Source organism: Nansenia antarctica (assembly GCF_963989245.1).
Source record: "Nansenia antarctica genome assembly, chromosome: 4".
In the NCBI taxonomy this organism is placed as follows: domain Eukaryota; kingdom Metazoa; phylum Chordata; class Actinopteri; order Argentiniformes; family Microstomatidae; genus Nansenia; species Nansenia antarctica.
The window spans coordinates 6925564-6943438 of NC_137689.1; the positions used below are offsets into that span (position 1 = coordinate 6925564).

Consider the following 17875-nt stretch of genomic DNA (forward strand, 5'->3'; position numbering starts at 1 on the left):
GTAGAGCAGGATCTGGATCTCCAGCAGCACGCAGGTGAACAGCTGCAGGACGTTCTCCAGGCCCAGCAGCTCAAACACCTGGCTGACCGGGTAGTCGAACAGCGGCAGCTCGGCCGTGGAGGGCCTCTGACAGACCACCGGCCCGTACACCCCCGAGAACTTCAACGACCTCCCGGCCGGCGGCAGGGGCACCTCGTACAGGATGTTGTAGACGTAGCTCTCCAGCGGGAGGGGCGGGGGCTGGGGGGAGGACACGGCCTGGTGCAGCTGCAGCAGCACCTTCCTGCAGGCCTGGGGGAACGCCATGGGCGCCATCAGGCAGATGCACTTGGACACGTACAGCGTGTCGCGGCTGATGTCGTACGAGTTGAAGCGCTGCAGCCGGGAGATGGAGGGCGCGGCGTGGAGCGTGTTCGCGTGGGAGTGCGTGGAGTGGGAGTGGGGGTGGTGGTGGTGGAGGAGGTGGTGGTGGGAGTGTTCGTCTGGGAATAGAAGGCCCCCGCTACTACTGCGCGGGGAGGTGGGGGTGTGCAGGATGTCGTACTGCTCGGCGTTGTGCATGTGGTAGAGGGTCTGCATGGCGCTGCAGATCTGCTTGCTGGTCACCTCCTCGAAGAAGGTGAGGGCGAAGCCGTACGTCCGCGAGCCGTCCTCCCGCGTGATGATGAAGGAGTGGAACTCAGGCTCCCGCTGGTCCGTCTGCGTACGGAACGCCAGGCCCTTGGGCATGCACAGCTGAGGACGGGAGGGGAGGGGAAGGGAGGGGGAGGGGAGGAGGGAGGGGGGAGGAGAGGGGAAGGGAGGAAGAGGAGAGGGGAAGGGAGGAAGAGGAGAGGGGAAGGGAGGAGGGGGGGGAGGGGGGAGGAGAGAGGGGGAGAGTGGAGAGGGGAGGGGAGAGGGGAAGAGAGGGGAGGGGAAGGGAAAGGAGGAGAGGGGAGAGTGGAGAGAGGGCAGAGAGGACAGAGGAGAGGGGAAGGGAGGAAGAGGAGAGGGCAGAGTAGAAGGGGGGAGAGAGGAGAGAGGGCAGAGGAGAGGGGAAGGGAGAGAGGGCAGAGGGTAGAGAGGAGAGGGGAGAAGGGATAGAAGGAGAGGGGAGAGTGGAGAGGGATAGTGAGAGAGGGTAGAGTCAGTATCACTCTAAAGGCATGGGTCGTAGGTTCTAATCCCAGTTATGTTACAGTTTGTTACTATGGAGACGACGGAACGTCACTCACCATGCCGACGGCATCCTGGTCAAACGGACTCCACTCCACGTTCTCCGGGTAGTGGGCTAGGACTTTGGACTTGAAGGTTCTGCGCAACGGACTCTGCTCAAAATTCTCACCTGAGAGGGAGAAGAAGAAAAGAAAAAGAGAGGGAGGGAGAAGAAAGAAGGAGAGGGAGAGTCAGGACAAGAGGGTCCGAAGAGTAAAAAAGAGGAGCTGAAGGATGTCGACAGTCCCAATCACAAGCTTGAGGCACAAGACAGCCCCCCGCCCCCGCCCCATACACAGGAAAGAGGAGGTCAGCAGATTGGTCTTGAGAGAGAGAGGCTGTAGAAAGGCTGTATTGCGTCATATAAAGCTGTCAACCGCATCCTGTTCTTGGCAATGCAGGAAAATAACCACTGCCAAAATTGTCAAATAAAATGTGAGTTTTTTTTTTTTTTTTTCAGAGGAGGAGGAAGAGATTGAAACAATTCTTTTTTTTTTCTCTCTTTTTTTTTCTCTTCACATTTCAAATCAGATTTAAATGTACATCTATCAGTAAATTATTAATGTGACAGCTTTTACAAGCAATACAAGCAAAGCAACCCCGCAAAACACAAACAGACAATCAATCAATCAAACGAACAAACAGACCGACAGGAAATCAAATTGATAAAAAAAAAAACAGAGAGTGAAGCAGAAGTGATGCACACACACCAAGACATGGTTGAGAAGTTTCATTCAGAGTAAGAGAGGGGGAGACACAGAGTACACATCGACCAAGCAACACCAGAGCTTGGGGGGAGGAAGCACTGGGCTTGGTGCTTGTGAGAGGTTGAGGTAGAGGAGGTAGTGATTGGCTTGTTTGCTCAGTAGCTGCTGAAGGGGTGGTTGAATCAGGAGGAGGAGGAGGAGGAGGGAAAGAAGGGAGGACGGGTGAGGACAAGAAGGAGGGAGGGAGGAAGGGCGGGCAGTGCTCCCAAAGTTCCCCCCCTCACCTGTGCGCTGAAACTTTTTGAGTTCGGAAGAAACTCAGAGACATTGATTAAAAAAAAATCAACATAAAAGTGGGAGAGTGCTCTGAGAGAAGGAGGGCGCGCGGTGTCAGGAGGTGAAAGGTTAAAGGGGGGGCGCAAGCGGAGCTGACGTCGACAGGGAGCATCGTCTGACGGGGGGGGGGGGTGGGGAGGAGTGTGTGTGTGTGTGTGTGTAGGGGGGGGGTGGGGGGTGAGTTGGGGGGGGGCGTTACCTTCATCCGCACTCGCTGTGTTCCCTCTGGCCCCATCTCTGAATTTAGTAGCCTCTATATATTGGCATAACGCTACACAACGACAGATAAAACAACAAACAGACAGTTAATACACAACAGAGGGCTACTGGACCGGGTATCGCATCACTTCCTGTTCTGCAACATTGTAGCCTAGTTAGCCTAGTTAACCTACACACACAACAACAACACCTCAGGACAGACAGAAGCGGTTTCACACAGCGACAGCACAGCGTTCTCCTCAGGTGAGAGAGAGACACTGACGGAGGACAAAGGGACACAGGACGTCCGCTACACAATGAGGTATGTGTGTGGAGAGGGAGACACACAGGGAGTGTTGCCAGATTGGGCGTATTATGATTCCCGTCCCAATCGGGCTACTTATGAGTTATGATCACACTGGGTGGTTTTTAGACCGTTGTGGTTAGGCTGGGAAACAATCCCATCTGGCAACACTGACTGCACATAGGGGGGGACACTGAGCATCCTGTCAGGTTGTGGCTGGGTATGAGGATGACTGTGTGTTGCTATGCTACTGCAGTGCTCTCTCTCTCCTCCTCCTCCTCCTCTCCCTGAAGCCGGTAGTTAATCCCTGTCGCCAGGGCTCCGTTATGGATTATGGGATTACCACGGGAACACGGCGGTGTGTGTGAGAGAACGTGATCAGGTCTTGTGTCGGTTGGGAAATGACGCGATAAGAGGATGAGATCGTTGAAGAAACGCTTGAGGTTGTTGTTGTTGTAGTGGATCCTTAACACTAGAACAGCCATGTGAGTCAAAACAATGTTATGTCTTTGCACTCGATCCAATTTCAGGACCCTCCTTTCATGACTTTTCCATTTTCCTCATGATATGTGCGTTCTACCACCCAGTATCCTTACATTTTCCAAAAATCACATCAGGATAAGCTAGAATAAAGGTATTTAGCAGTTTTTCTGTGTAGGAGTGCAGGCTAATTTACAAGACGCTCCAACTAGTGGTCGTTGTGTGTAAATAGCAGCTTTCCATTGTAAAGACTATGGTCATTTGACCCCGAGGCGGCTCTTATAGTAGGTAAAATAGGCACGGCTGTTCTAGTGTTAAAACATGCACGTTGTAGGTCATAGGTTCGCTGCCTCCCACCACCTCGTGACCCAGGGCTGACAGGGGTTTGAACTTTGAACCCCACCCTCCACCCTTTCTACTCTGTATCTCCCCTGTCAACTGTAACCCCGTCTCTACAACCTCTACCTGCCTGGATAAGAAAGAGGGAAAAAACACACACACACACACACACACACACACAAAAGGGAGGTTTTAAAAAATAAAAATAAAATAAAACAAACACGTTATATAGTTATAGTCATATGGTAATTCGGGCAAAACATGGATACCACTGTATCCACACTCCAGTCCTGCTCAAAGACGTATGTGTTATGAACCCTCTCAGTGTACCTAAGCCCTGGTCTGTGACGAACAACATAATCACAAACGGCCTGAGGTAAAAAGCTGACAGATCCTGAGACAGTCAGGCGTGCATCATAAGACCGGGCTGCGTTCTCACACCGTACGTGGGGGGTAGGGGGAGATAATCACAAAGTGGATGACTCATCCACCCTCCTTAAGACACAAACTCACACCGTAGGGATATAAAAAGAGGTTGTTCTGGATGGTTCTCTGCGTGTCTCTCTGTGTCGTGGCCGGGCTCCAGGCCTCCTACAGCTCTGCTGTCACATACGTAAGAGACAGCGTGGTGGTAGAGATGGAGCTCACCCCCACCCCCCATCGTCCCCATCGGAGACTGAAGACCCATCTGTTCAGGCTACACCTTAACTGCTCCTCCTGAGACATCTACTACCCCCCAGCACTGTGTCTCCTGAGACATCTACTACCCCCCAGCACTGTGTCTCCTGAGACACCTGCTTCCCCCCTATACTGTCTCCTGAGACACCTGCTTCCCCCCTATACTGTGTTTCCTAAGATTTCTACTTCCCCCCTTGTACTGTTTCTCCAGTGTCTATTTAAGACATTTCTTTTTTTAAATCTTTCTTCTTCTATCACGACGACTGCCAAAGGCCCCTGGCCTGAGCTAGCTGTGGGAGGAGCTTGTAGCCGTGTGGGAGGAGCCTGTGGCTGTGTGGGAGGAGTCTGTGGCTGTGTGGGAGGAGCCTTGTGTGACATGTGACATCACATAACCTCTCCTCTCTCTCTCCCTGAGTCACAAATCACCCGGTCCAAATCAGGTGCTTCTCTCACCTGACTAACCTTTCAGACACCCGAATGGTGTAGAAATAGCGTCACTGTGCTAACTGGACCACGCCGATTGTTCTGCTAGCTTAGCTAAGCATGACTAGGCTAATCCATGGTTTACGTCACCTAAAACAGCAGCATGAGTCAGATATGACACACAGGACTGGACAGGACAGGACAGGAGATGGTGGTTAGTCACAGAGCCATCGCTAGAAAGTCTCTTCCTGTGTACTGAGTGATGTGATTCATGGTGTGTTTTTGCCTGAACATGACACGACACGAGCGCTCGTTTTAGAGGGCAGCAGCGCTCTTAACATCTAAACAAAGTCTGAGAGATAATGTGAGGGAGATGAGTGAAGCGTTTTACGATCGTTTTTTGCGGGAAGCCTTCTGTAGGAGTCGAGATGCTCTCTCACCACCGGGAAAAGGTGACATCACTGTTGATGGGGGATGATGGGAAAATGTCTGTGTGTGTCCACATAACAGGAGGGCAGGAGTGGATGTTGAGCGGGGACCAACAGATCAGGACAGGGAGGGACAGAGGAGGGGAGAGAGGAGGGGGACAGGGAGGGACAGGAGGGGACAGGGAGGGGACAGAGGAGGGGGACAGGAGGGGAGAGGAGGAGACAGGGAGGGGACAGGAGGGGAGAGAGGAGGGGGACAGGGAGGGGACAGGGAGGGGACAGGAGGGGAGAGAGGAGGGGGGCAAGGAGGGACAGAGGAGGGGAGAGAGGAGGGGACAGGGAGAGACAGAAGAGGGGAGAGAGGAGGGGGACAGGGAGGGACAGGGGGTGAGGGGACAGGGAGGGGACAGAAGAGGGGAGAGAGGAGGGGACAGGAGGGGACAGGGAGGGACAGGAGGGGACAGGAGAGGAGAGAGGAGGGGGACAGGGAGGGGACAGGGAGGGGACAGAAGAGGGGAGAGAGGAGGGGACAGGGAGGGACAAGGAGGGGAGAGAGGAGGGGGACAGGGAGGGACAGAGGAGGGGAGAGAGGAGGGGACAGGGAGGGACAGAGGAGGGGAGAGAGGAGGGGGACAGGGAGGGGACAGGGAGGGGACAGGGAGGGGAGAGAGGAGGGGGACAGGGAGGGGACAGGGAGGGACAGAAGAGGGGAGAGAGGAGGGGAGAGAGGAGGGGGACAGGAGGGGACAGGGAGGGGACAGAAGAGGGGAGAGAGGAGGGGACAGGGAGGGGACAGAAGAGGGGAGAGAGGAGGGGGAGAGAGGAGGGGACAGGGAGGGGACAGAAGAGGGGAGAGAGGAGGGGGACAGGGAGGGGACAGAGGAGGGGAGAGAGGAGGGGACAGGAGGGGACAGGGAGGGGACAGGGAGGGGACAGGGAGGGACAGAGGAGGGGACAGACAGGGGACAGGGAGGGGACAGAAGAGGGGACAGAGGAGGGGAGAGAGGAGGGGACAGGGAGGGACAGAGGAGGGGAGAGAGGAGGGGACAGGCAGGGACAGGGAGGGACAGGGAGGGAGATATTCAGAGGAATATCATGTGTCTCTCCGTCTCTGTCAGGCTGAACTCTGAAGGCTAACCGACCACAGCCGGCAGGAGAAGCAGGGGACTAGAGGGGGATTAACGGCCTAATCTTCTCGTTTATTTTCACGTCCACCACACAGGCTGGAAACCAGGCCAGGAATGTAGACTATTAGACCACGCAAACAATGGGGAGAAATGTCAACAGTACATACCTCCGAGAGCCGAGCCAAGTTACATGGAGACAGGGGAGACACACACAACCCCAACAGTCTACCACACAGGCATGCCTAAGCTTCAAATGCTGTACAACCAGTCTCAGTCTCCAGTTCTATTATTATTATTATAATTATAATTATAATAATAATAATTATAATAATAATACATTAGACTTATATAGCACTTTTCTAGACACTCAAAGACGCTTTACAAACTGAGAAGATCGAGTAGTAATAATAAAAAGAAACAAAAAATAAGTAAAAGAAACAGTATAAGGGCCTAATTAAGGTAGTGCTGGGGACACATGGGAAGGGGAGGGGGAGAGGGTTAACTGGTGAAGGCGAGCTTGAAGAGGTGGGTTTTGAGGGCCTGTTTAAATGTTGGGAGGGTGTTGGCCTGTCTGATGTGGTTGGGGAGGGCGTTCCAGAGGGACGGATCACCCCAGGTCCGGAGCTTGGTCCTGGTGGTCTTGAGGGTGGTGTTGTTTGTCATTATTGTGTTTATATGTTATATTTCACATAATGTACGCCCCCAAACCCCTCCCACCACGGCTCACTTTTTGGCACCGTAACTGTAGGGGTGTAACGATACATCGATTCACATCGATGCATCGAGTCATTGACTAACGATCTGATTACATCGACGCAATGTAAAAACATCGATCTATATCGTCATCTTATGCGCGCAGAGAGAGAGAGACTTGAAAAAGATACGAATGTTTTTCTTTTTTGATGAGAGACAGTAAGTCTATCCCTTTTAATATATATTTTGGAACATCTCTCTGAACCAGGGAAGTGAACATACTCGCGTTCGCAATGAGTTCGCATTCACCGTGTGTGACTGTCTACTCTGGCTCGGCTCCACTTCTCGGCTCCTCCTCCTCTCGCGTTCGGCAATCTCCGGTAATCTTCGGAAATGTTCGGCTTGTGTGAGTGCGTCTAATGAGAGTGCGTCTAACGGGAGTCTAATGGGCGAATACATTGACCGTTTTGGACACCAAAGATATTTTTTTACATCTACTCTTCGAGGCGAATCCAGTCAGACCAATATCAGACCTGCTGGACGTGTGTGACACGTGTGTGGACGTGTGTGTGTGACTGGATGTCTCTCTGAACCTGTGTGTGTGTGTGTGTGTGTGTGTGTATGTTAATGAGCTGTATGTTAATTACCACTTATTACAATTGATAATTGTGTTAGATTGGCATATGATATCGCGTCATATCGATCATATCGTCATATCGATCTTGAATCGAATCGAATCGAAATCGTATCGTGACTGACATTGTGATATCGTCAAACATTGTATCGTCATACAAACAAATCGATATAATATCGTATCGTGATGAAGCTGGTGATTTACACCCCTACGTAACTGCGGAACCTAGATGCTAAATACAGAGCATACCCTAGAGATTTATAGCCTGAAAAATCTAATTATGACATCAGCGTCTGCTGGAACCTATTAGTTCTCAATGTTCTAGAATTATCTGTATATAGGCTGTCTGAAGCCTTATAGCCTAGTAAAAGTGATACATTAACACACTTTCTTAAGAATTTAAATGGTCTTAAAAAGCCTCTGTCATGGTTCACTGACTGAATACATTACTCCTCTGCCACACACACACACACGCACACGCGCACACACACACACACACACACACACACACACACACACACACACGCGCGCGCGCACACACACACACACACACCCATAATGATCCACAACGACCTCTGTCCCTTTCCTCTCTGTGGATCGACTTGTCGAAGACTTCACGTGGGGGGTCGATGGGTGGATGTGGTTGAGGATAATCAAGGCTTTCTGCTTCTCTAGGTTAGTGAGGAGAGCAGCCGCCTTCTAGTGACAACAGCACACACATCTCCTTTACACATGGTGAGATAATGTTGTTGTGGGGCTTTGGGACTATCGGGCACAGTGAGTTTATCGACATCCACGGACGTTGTATTATATTTCATATCAAAACTGTACCGACGGGGCGCATAGTGGACTAAGCGTTGACCATGTAACCGCAGGGTTCCTGATTCGATTCCATGTCCTGCATGTCATCCCTCCTCTCTCTCTTACCCATCCTTCCTGTCTAAATCTCTACTGTATCTGTCAATAAAAGGAAAAATATGAGTGGGACTGCCCCACTCAAATAACAACAACAACAACAACAACAACAAAAAACTGTACTGATATTAGCTTTTAGTTTGTCATGACATAACTTGAACCAAGAGAAAAAGAACAACAACCCACTGCAGAGGAACCGGAATGTTCTTTTCTGCAGAGAGACGAGGATTGATGCCAATCAGAACAGTCAGAGCGTGTCACAGCTCTCCTCCTCCTCTCCTCCTCCTCTTCTCACTCCTCTCACTCCTCTCACTCTCGTTCTGCATGCCAGGGACCCTCTCCAGGTCTGAACAGGACATCTCCCACCCACTCAATCTGTACCTCGCCCACCCACTGCCATCCGGGCGTAGGTACAGAACGCTAAGGTGCAAAAGGGCTCACTTTGGCAAAAGCCTGATCCCTGCAGCCATTGCCTTAAATAACAGACCGCGCTGAGTGGGTGTACTTATGTATGTGTCATGTGTAGTACTGTCTGCTGTTGTCTGTGTTATACGGTGTTGTATGTCTATATGTATACTGTGCAGTGGTGTGAAAATGAATTTCCCGGTGGGGACAACAAATCTAATCTAAAGAAAGATCTGAACACCCTCCTACACTCCTCCTACAAGCTAACATGCCCCCCCACGGACAACAGAGCCGAGGATGGAGTGATTCAGGAGGACGGAGGAGGAGAGATAGAGGGATAGAGGGATGCCTCTCGTTTAGCAGAATGCCGCCGAGGCCGTCAGCCGACACGACTGCAGAACAGCGGACATCGCTCACGCACGAGGAAACGGTGCCGCAGCAAAAAGAGACCCAAAAACAATCCCTACTTTATCACCCAGAGAGCCAGAGCACTTCAGGCTCTAGACTCGAGAAAAGAAAAGAAAGAAAATGCGACAAAGCTACTAGGAACATTTGGCTCGTTCACACCGTGGTGGAGACAGCTTAAATCTCTTCTTGCATTCACACCCTCCAGAGCACAGCCCTCCCCCAGGGGGGCCCGTGTGTGTTTTTCTACTCCATTAACTGGGCCTTTTGGGATCTCACACACAGTTGCCCCGACACGGCACAGCAGCAACACTCATCCTTTATCGTTGTTTATTCGTTAACCTGTACACCTCTGAGAGAGGAGTGCATGAACAAGACAGGAGAGAAAGACAGAGATAGATCCTTCCCACGCAAACCGATAAGGTGCCCAACATGTTTCAAGGATGATAATAGGATCCTGAGACACCTACTACCCCCCCGTACTGTCCCTCCTGAGACATCGACTACCCCCCTGTACTGTCCCTCCTGAGACATCGACTACCCCCCTGTACTGTTTCTCCTGAGACATCTACTACCCCCCTGTACTGTTTCTCCTGAGACATCTACTACCCCCCTGTACTGTCCCTCGTGAGACATCTACTACCCCCCTGTACTGTTTCTCCTGAGACATCTACCGGTACTACCCCCCTGTACTGTTTCTCCTGAGACATCTACTACCCCCCTGTACTGTCCCTCCTATGACATCTACTACACCCCTGTACTGTCCCTCCTATGACATCTACTACACCCCTGTACTGTCCCTCCTAAGACATCGACTACCCCCCCGTACTGTTTCTCCTGTGTCTTTCAACAAAAAAAAACTGCCATTTGCAGTGACAATGCACAGTTTTCTTTACAAGTAGAATGTAAAGATAATGGATAACACAGGAAATGTCTTTTGACAGATGAGGGTGGGCTTCCTAAACAAGGAAACCTGCTAGACAAATACTAAAAGAGCAAATTTTCCATAACTGAAGACAATGACTAGGTGGTGTGTCTGTTTAACACACAGCAGCCAGGGTCATGGTTCTGCATGGGGCTGGTTGTGGTGGCTTATGCAAATGAGAGACACATTACTCAGTGGAGGACCAATGGAATGGCTCTAAAAGAGAAGACTTCCATACCTGAAGATGGTGATTAGATGACCTCTTTTAAACAGATTAGGGTGGGCTTTTTTTAAACATTAAAATGTTTTAAAACTAAGGCCCTGTCCACACCTATATGTTTTTTTGATAAACGTTTTTCGTATATAAAAATATTACCGTCCACACCAGCATGTTTATAAACAATGTCTGTGTCCACATGCATACGCATGAACGCAATATAAACGCTGTCATTGAGCATTCCACACCAGTAGTCGGCGATATAATATTATCCCCATAGCCCCGCTGGCCAATCAGACGCCTCTGTCTCTCAATGTTCTTGATCATTAACTGTGCATTTATCTGTGAACAGGTTAAAAGTCCAGTTAACAGTGAAAGAACTAGAAGCACTTTGTTCACATCCATTTTCCTCGCTTGTGTAGCCTCGAACACCGTTGCCTGTTGTAAACATAGTAGTTACTGGTGCCAGGATATGACGTTGGAGGGAACAGCAAACAGCTGCAGTGCGCATGATCATAGAAATCTACGCGCATGATGACGTGACGAATACAAAAAGCTCTGTCTATCTCGTCCACACGTCAAAAATATACGGCGAATATACAGCGTTTTTAAACATCTTCACTCTGGCAGGCGTTTTTAAACATCTTCGTTTTCAGGGGGCAAAAACTCGTTTGCGTCTGGACGAACCCCCCAAAACGAATATAAAAATCCACTTTATCACAAAAACGTATAGGTGTGGACAGGGCCTTAGAATAACTCATTGTTTATTTTGATACAAGGGTTTAACCTTTTTCTTTTTCTTTTTTGTTTTACATGTTTGACATTTAGCACACACTTTTATCCAAAGTACATTGTCTATACATCAGTAATGACAAGACAGAATATCGATGCTAGGACCAGGGGACATTGACAGACATAATGTACAGTTTTCTTGACAGGTTAAATGCAAAGAATTACAGTAGATAATTCAAGAAGTTTCTTTTGACAGAGTAGGGTGGGCTTCCTAAATAAGGAAACCTGCTAGACAAATACTAAAAGAGCAAATTTTCCATAACTGAAGATAATGACCAGGTGGTGTCTCTGTTTAACACACAGCAGCCTGGGTCTTGGTTCTGCATGGGGCTGGTTGTGGGCGTGGTTTATGCAAATGAGAGACACATTACCAGACCAGAACATACTCAGTGGAGGACCAATGGAATGGCTCTGAAAGAGAAGACTCCACCTACCACAGGAAGACATGGCAGTGTTTTAATTTAAATTTTTGGCATTTAGCAGACGCCTTATTCCAAAGCGACTTACAATCGATACATTTGACTAAGCAAGTGAATCATCAATTCACCAGTCGTAGCAGGAAGGGGAATCTAGCTCAGGCCAGGGGCCATTGGCAGTCATCGTGATTTGGTAGAGAGATCTGGCTGTTCTGACTGGAATGTGTGGATTTTATCACACAGCACAAAAGTGGAAAGGGCATAGTGATACATCATGCATGTAGAGAGCTTAATCTGCAGTGTTGATTAACACCCACCAGTAACTCCTTTAGCCAACAGGATAAAAACGAGTAACAAGCACATTACTCACATATGTCCCAGACTGTTGCAATTGCATGCATGGGGGTTTTCAATGTGCTATATTATGCTAGTCAGTGACTGCTGGTCATGTAGTATAGCAGTGTGGACTGGGGAGTGATGGGGTGAGTCTGTGATGAGTCTAGCAGCATGAAGACAGATGATTAGCGAGGTCGTCCCCAGACACAGAGCCAGGGAGCAGGCTGTACAAGAGCTTCCTGTGAGGATGGATGGATGTACAGCCAGACACACTGACACAGCTGTGCACACGAGGCTCCAGAGAGAACTAGAGAGTTATCTAACGTGTGTGTGAGACAGAGATGATCTCCTAACTTGGACAGAGGACAGAGGACAGAGGGAAATGCCGGCACTTTTATCTGCAGTCTAACTGGATGTGATTCATCGACCAAACAGGTCTGATTTCAACCTACGTTTCAACCTACAACTAAAAAAAGAATCATCACTCTTTTTTGCAACTTAGAATAACTCGTCTTTATTTTGATACAGGGGGTTTAGCTTCTTTTTTTTCCTTTCTTTTTCTTTTACATTTTTGACATTTAGCATTCTTCACTTCTTTTTTTTTATTATAATTTTTTCACATTTCCTCTTTTTTTTAACTTAGAATAACATATTGTTTATTTTGATACAGGGGTTGACTTTTTTTTTTTTTTTTTACATTTAGCAGACGCTTTTATCCAAAGTACATGGTTTATCTATACAAACGTAATCACAAAACAGAATATCTATGCTAGGACCAAGGGCCATTGGCAGACATAATGCACAGTTATCTTCGCAGGTTAAATGCAAAGAGTTACAGTACAACTCAAGAAGTTTCTTTTGACAGGTGAGGGTGGGCTTCCTAAATAAGGAAACCTGCTAGACAAATACTAAAAGAGCAAATATTCGATAACTGAAGACAATGACCAGGTGGTGTGCCTGTTTAACACACAGCAGCCTGGGTCATGGTTCTGCATGGGGCTGGTTGTGGGCGTGGTTTATGCAAATGAGAGGAACCTTACTCAGTGTAGGACCAATGGAATGGCTCTAAAAGAGAAGACTCCACCCACCACATACTCCAGCCATGCTACAACAAATTCGCCAAGAGAGTCCCAAAATGAAGTCAGTCTATATCGCAAAGTTAACACATCTCATACACACCTCCATTGGTAGTCTGCTGTTTTTTCTTTTATAAACATTTATTTGCCTTGGATCTTATCTTCCATTGGTTGTTCAGGTTTGGATAGAGTGATTTTATTTCAAGTACAACGCTAATCATAAATATCTCTGAACCAAGTGGACCAATAGGGTTGGGCGGTATCCGATTTTTGTCACCGTTAAACCGTCCCCAGATTTTACCTCGTACATTTTACAGCGGTATACGGTATTACCGTGGGGTTAAAAATTCCACTGTAGGGCTTTGAGGGAGCTGCCGATATTTCAAATTCTGAATGTGTGACAGCGGCTGGTGAAAGGTGGACCAAAGCCCCTAGCTCCGGACAGAAAAATGCTTCAACCCCCCCCCCAAAAACAGCGCTACTGCACAGTTTTCTTGCAGGTTAAATGCAAAGAATTTACAGAAATTAATTCAGATTTTTTCTTTAAAACAGATCAGGGTGGGCTTCCTAAACAAGGAAACCTGCTGGACAAATACTAAAAGAGCAAATTTTCCATAACTAAAGACAATGACTAGGTGGTGTCCCTGTTTAACACACAGCAGCCTGGGTCTTGGTTCTGCATGGGGCTGGTTGTGGGCGTGGCTTATGCAAATGAGAAGAACATTACCAGCCCACAACATACTCAGTGTTGGACCAATGGAATGGCTCTAAAAGAGAAGTAAGTCAATCATCAATCCACCAGTTGTAGCAGGAAGAGTAATCTAGCTCAGGTCAGCGGCCATTGGCAGTCGTCGTGATAGATATTATTTTTTTCTTTCTTTTTTTATAGACACTGGAGAAACAGTACAAGGGGGGCAGTAGATGTCTCAGGGGGAGAAGGTATAGCCTGCGTACACTGCCAACACTCACCCCAGTATAAAGCAGAGCGTGTTATAGCAGATGAGTGCTATGAATCCCTTTCTGACAGGTTATTTATTACATTACATCATTTACAAGAGGTTCTGTCATCACTTTCACAGCGTCTTCAGCCACACAGACAGCGGTGCTGGACAAGCACTCTGAAAGCGTTTAATATATACAGTATGTCTGCTACATTGCGCTGCAGAATTTTTTAATGACGGTATTGAAATGGACACCACTGCTATTTTCAAATCCTGCTGTACACGGTATTACCATATTACCACCCAAACATAGTGGACAACTTCTAACAGAGCACATCTTCCATACCTGGAGATGGTGACTAGATGACTTCCTTCAAACAGATTAGGGTGGGCTTTTTTAAAAGTTTTTTTAAAAGTTAGAATAACTCGTCGTTTATTTTGATACAGGGGTTTAACCAATTTTTATTTACATTTTTTACATTTAGCAGACGCTTTTATCCAAAGTACATCGTCTATACAACCGTAATCACAAGACAGAATATCTATGCCAGGACCAGGGGCCATTGGCAGATATAATGCACAGTTTTCTTTGCAGATTAAATGCAAAGAACTACATAATTCAAGAAGTTTCTTTTGACAGAGTAGGGTGGGCTTCCTAAATAAGGAAACCTGCTAGACAAATACTAAAAGAGCAAATTTTCCATTGATGAAGTCAGTGACTAGGTGGAGTGTCTGTTTAACACACAGCAGACACGGTCATGGTTCTGCATGGGGCTGGTTGTGGGCATGTTTATGCAAATGAGAGACACATTACCAGCCCACAAAACACTCAGTGGAGGACCAATGGAATGGCTCTGAAAGAGAAGACTCCTCCCACCAGGTACTCCAACCATGCTAAAACAAACTAGGCTAACAATCACAACTAAGAAAGTGGTATGAATGAATGAATGAATGGACTTTATTGCTAGCAATGATAGCATTAGCAGTACATACAACAATATTGTTACTTTAATAGATTTAATTACTTTAATATACTTCCTTTAATAGGAAGCTTACTGGACAAACACCAAAAGAACACATTTCCACTATTCAACAGGGGATCCATGTGAGTGTAACTTCTGCAAACAGGAGAGCAGGGGGTAAAACAATAACATATAGAAATGGTGACTAGCTACTAAACTACTAGCACACACATAACGTAACTCTTACATGTCGACCTAGCCTCTGAACCCCTCTCTTCCCAGGCATCGTCAGAACAAAACACCTAGAACAAAAAGGTCATCTATCTCCTCTGGCATTTACAGTGGCAGGGGGCTTCTGGGAAGAGAGCTCCTGGCCTGTGCTTTCCAGAGAGAGATGTATGCAGCCTGTAACCAGGGGTGACATGTAGGCTAAAGAATGACCTAGAGAAGAGCGGTCTTAAAAGAGACACATTGTGCTCTTTCACACCACAAACCGCACTACTCACTCTCTGAAAACCCCAATGGCAAAGGGGCGGGACAGTACCAAGTATTGTTGTTTTTCTATGGTTATCTATTGAAGAGACTGAAATGAAAGCTTTTTACTATAGGCAACATATATTCCAGAAGTCCTCCGGCTCACCGGTGGCAGCCAATCATCGCTGTTTCCTGTCGAACAGTGCCGAGAGGCCCGTGTCACATGACTCAACATGAAGCGGGGCCAAAGCTACAACTTCACCTCCTCTGCAACCGATGTGGAAATGAATTCGCTGCTTTCAACACAGAGACAGCTTGATGGCTCCTCATGGCTGACTGCCACCTCAGCAGAGAGGAGGAGAGCAGAGCAGAGTTATCACAGAGACAGAGCAGAGTTATCACAGAGACAGCAGCTTGATGGCTCCTCATGGCTGACTGCCACCTCAGCAGAGAGGAGGAGAGCCGAGCTGAGCTGAGCTAAACCCAGCTGAGACAGACAGGCTGGAGGTAATAATAAGGGACTCTCAGCGCATCATCAGTTTCCTCGAAAAAAGCTATAGATCTGCTCCTCCTCTGCAGCTGCCTAGAACGCCTTTATAAGAGGAGAGAGAGCCTCTGGGAGCTGAGAGAGGAGAGAGAGCCTCTGGGAGCTGAGAGAGGAGAGAGAGCCTCTGGGAGCTGAGAGAGGAGAGAGAGCCTCTGGGAGCTGAGAGAGGAGAGAGAGCCTCTGGGAGCTGAGAGAGGAGAGAGAGCCTCTGGGAGCTGAGAGGGGAGAGAGAGCCTCTGGGAGCTGAGAGAGGAGAGAGAGCCTCTGGGAGCTGAGAGAGGAGAGAGAGCCTCTGGGAGCTGAGAGAGGAGAGAGAGCCTCTGGGAGCTGAGAGAGGAGAGAGAGCCTCTGGGATCTGAGAGAGGAGAGAGAGCCTCTGGGATCTGAGAGAGGAGAGAGAGCCTCTGGGAGCTGAGAGGAGAGAGAGCCTCTGGGAGCTGAGAGGAGAGAGAGCCTCTGGGAGCTGAGAGAGGAGAGAGAGCCTCTGGGAGCTGAGAGAGGAGAGAGAGCCTCTGGGATCTGAGAGAGGAGAGAGAGCCTCTGGGAGCTGAGAGAGGAGAGAGAGCCTCTGGGAGCTGAGAGAGGAGAGAGAGCCTCTGGGAGCTGAGAGAGGAGAGAGAGCCTCTGGGAGCTGAGAGAGGAGAGAGAGCCTCTGGGAGCTGAGAGAGGAGAGAGAGCCTCTGGGAGCTGAGAGAGGAGAGAGAGCCTCTGGGAGCTGAGAGAGGAGAGAGAGCCTCTGGGAGCTGAGAGAGGAGAGAGAGCCTCTGGGAGCTGAGAGAGGAGAGAGAGCCTCTGGGAGCTGAGAGAGGAGAGAGAGCCTCTGGGAGCTGAGAGAGGAGAGAGAGCCTCTGGGAGCTGAGAGAGGAGAGAGAGCCTCTGGGAGCTGAGAGGGGAGAGAGAGCCTCTGGGATCTGAGAGAGGAGAGAGAGCCTCTGGGAGCTGAGAGAGGAGAGAGAGCCTCTGGGATCTGAGAGAGGAGAGAGAGCCTCTGGGAGCTGAGAGAGGAGAGAGAGCCTCTGGGAGCTGAGAGAGGAGAGAGAGCCTCTGGGAGCTGAGAGAGGAGAGCCTCTGGGAGCTGAGAGAGGAGAGAGAGCCTCTGGGAGCTGAGAGAGGAGAGAGAGCCTCTGGGAGCTGAGAGAGGAGAGAGAGCCTCTGGGAGCTGAGAGGGGAGAGAGAGCCTCTGGGAGCTGAGAGGGGAGAGAGAGCCTCTGGGAGCTGAGAGAGGAGAGAGAGCCTCTGGGATCTGAGAGAGGAGAGAGAGCCTCTGGGATCTGAGAGAGGAGAGAGAGCCTCTGGGAGCTGAGAGAGGAGAGAGAGCCTCTGGGAGCTGAGAGAGGAGAGCTAGCGTATTATACAACGTGTCACTCCAGTCACGAACGTTAAAATGCAGGTTTCCTCTAAATGGAGCCTCTATCTCATGTCTGTTTCGAGAAAACTGGGTATTGACATAACGTTTTGTGAGTGCGTCTTACACACAGCCTACACAGTGAATACTGTTATGCCGCAGTACTATGGATACAGAATCATAACACAGAGTTACAGCTGGTCACAGTCTGGAGATTTGCATGTCAGATCCTGTGTATTGCTCAGTCCAGCGTGCACACAAACATGACAACACAGCTAATCGACTTCCACAAACCCAAGGTATTGATTTTGGATTACATGACAGCAAAGAGGGGAGATCTAACAGAGCAGAAACGCTTCTGATACCTAATCAAAATACTAAATGCTTACATGCTCTGATTTTTACATCCACTAGCCTACTAACTAAACAAGGCTAAACATTGCTAGGGGCCTTCCCACCTTTTCCCTATTTGAATCACACTACCACATCATTCAATTCCATAGGGTTACAGATTTCTTTTGAAACTATTTAGTTAGAAGGTGCTTTTATTTGGTTTTTACAAACTTACATATTGACAT

General features: G+C 48.7%; 1 protein-coding gene across 1 annotated transcript in view; it reads right to left on the minus strand.

Annotated features, from left to right (window-relative positions):
• The window catches only part of dennd5a (DENN/MADD domain containing 5A), a gene marked incomplete at both ends in the record, with an annotated part of 61030 nt that overhangs the window by 31063 nt on the left and 12092 nt on the right, over positions 1 to 17875 (minus strand). Inside the window, 3 exons of the mRNA XM_080528946.1 lie at positions 1 to 735; positions 1215 to 1324; positions 2437 to 2508. The exon at positions 1 to 735 is cut by the window's left edge and continues 7 nt beyond it. Coding sequence (XP_080385072.1) covers positions 1 to 735; positions 1215 to 1324; positions 2437 to 2508 — 917 coding nt within the window. The remainder of the gene's footprint in view (positions 736 to 1214; positions 1325 to 2436; positions 2509 to 17875) is intronic.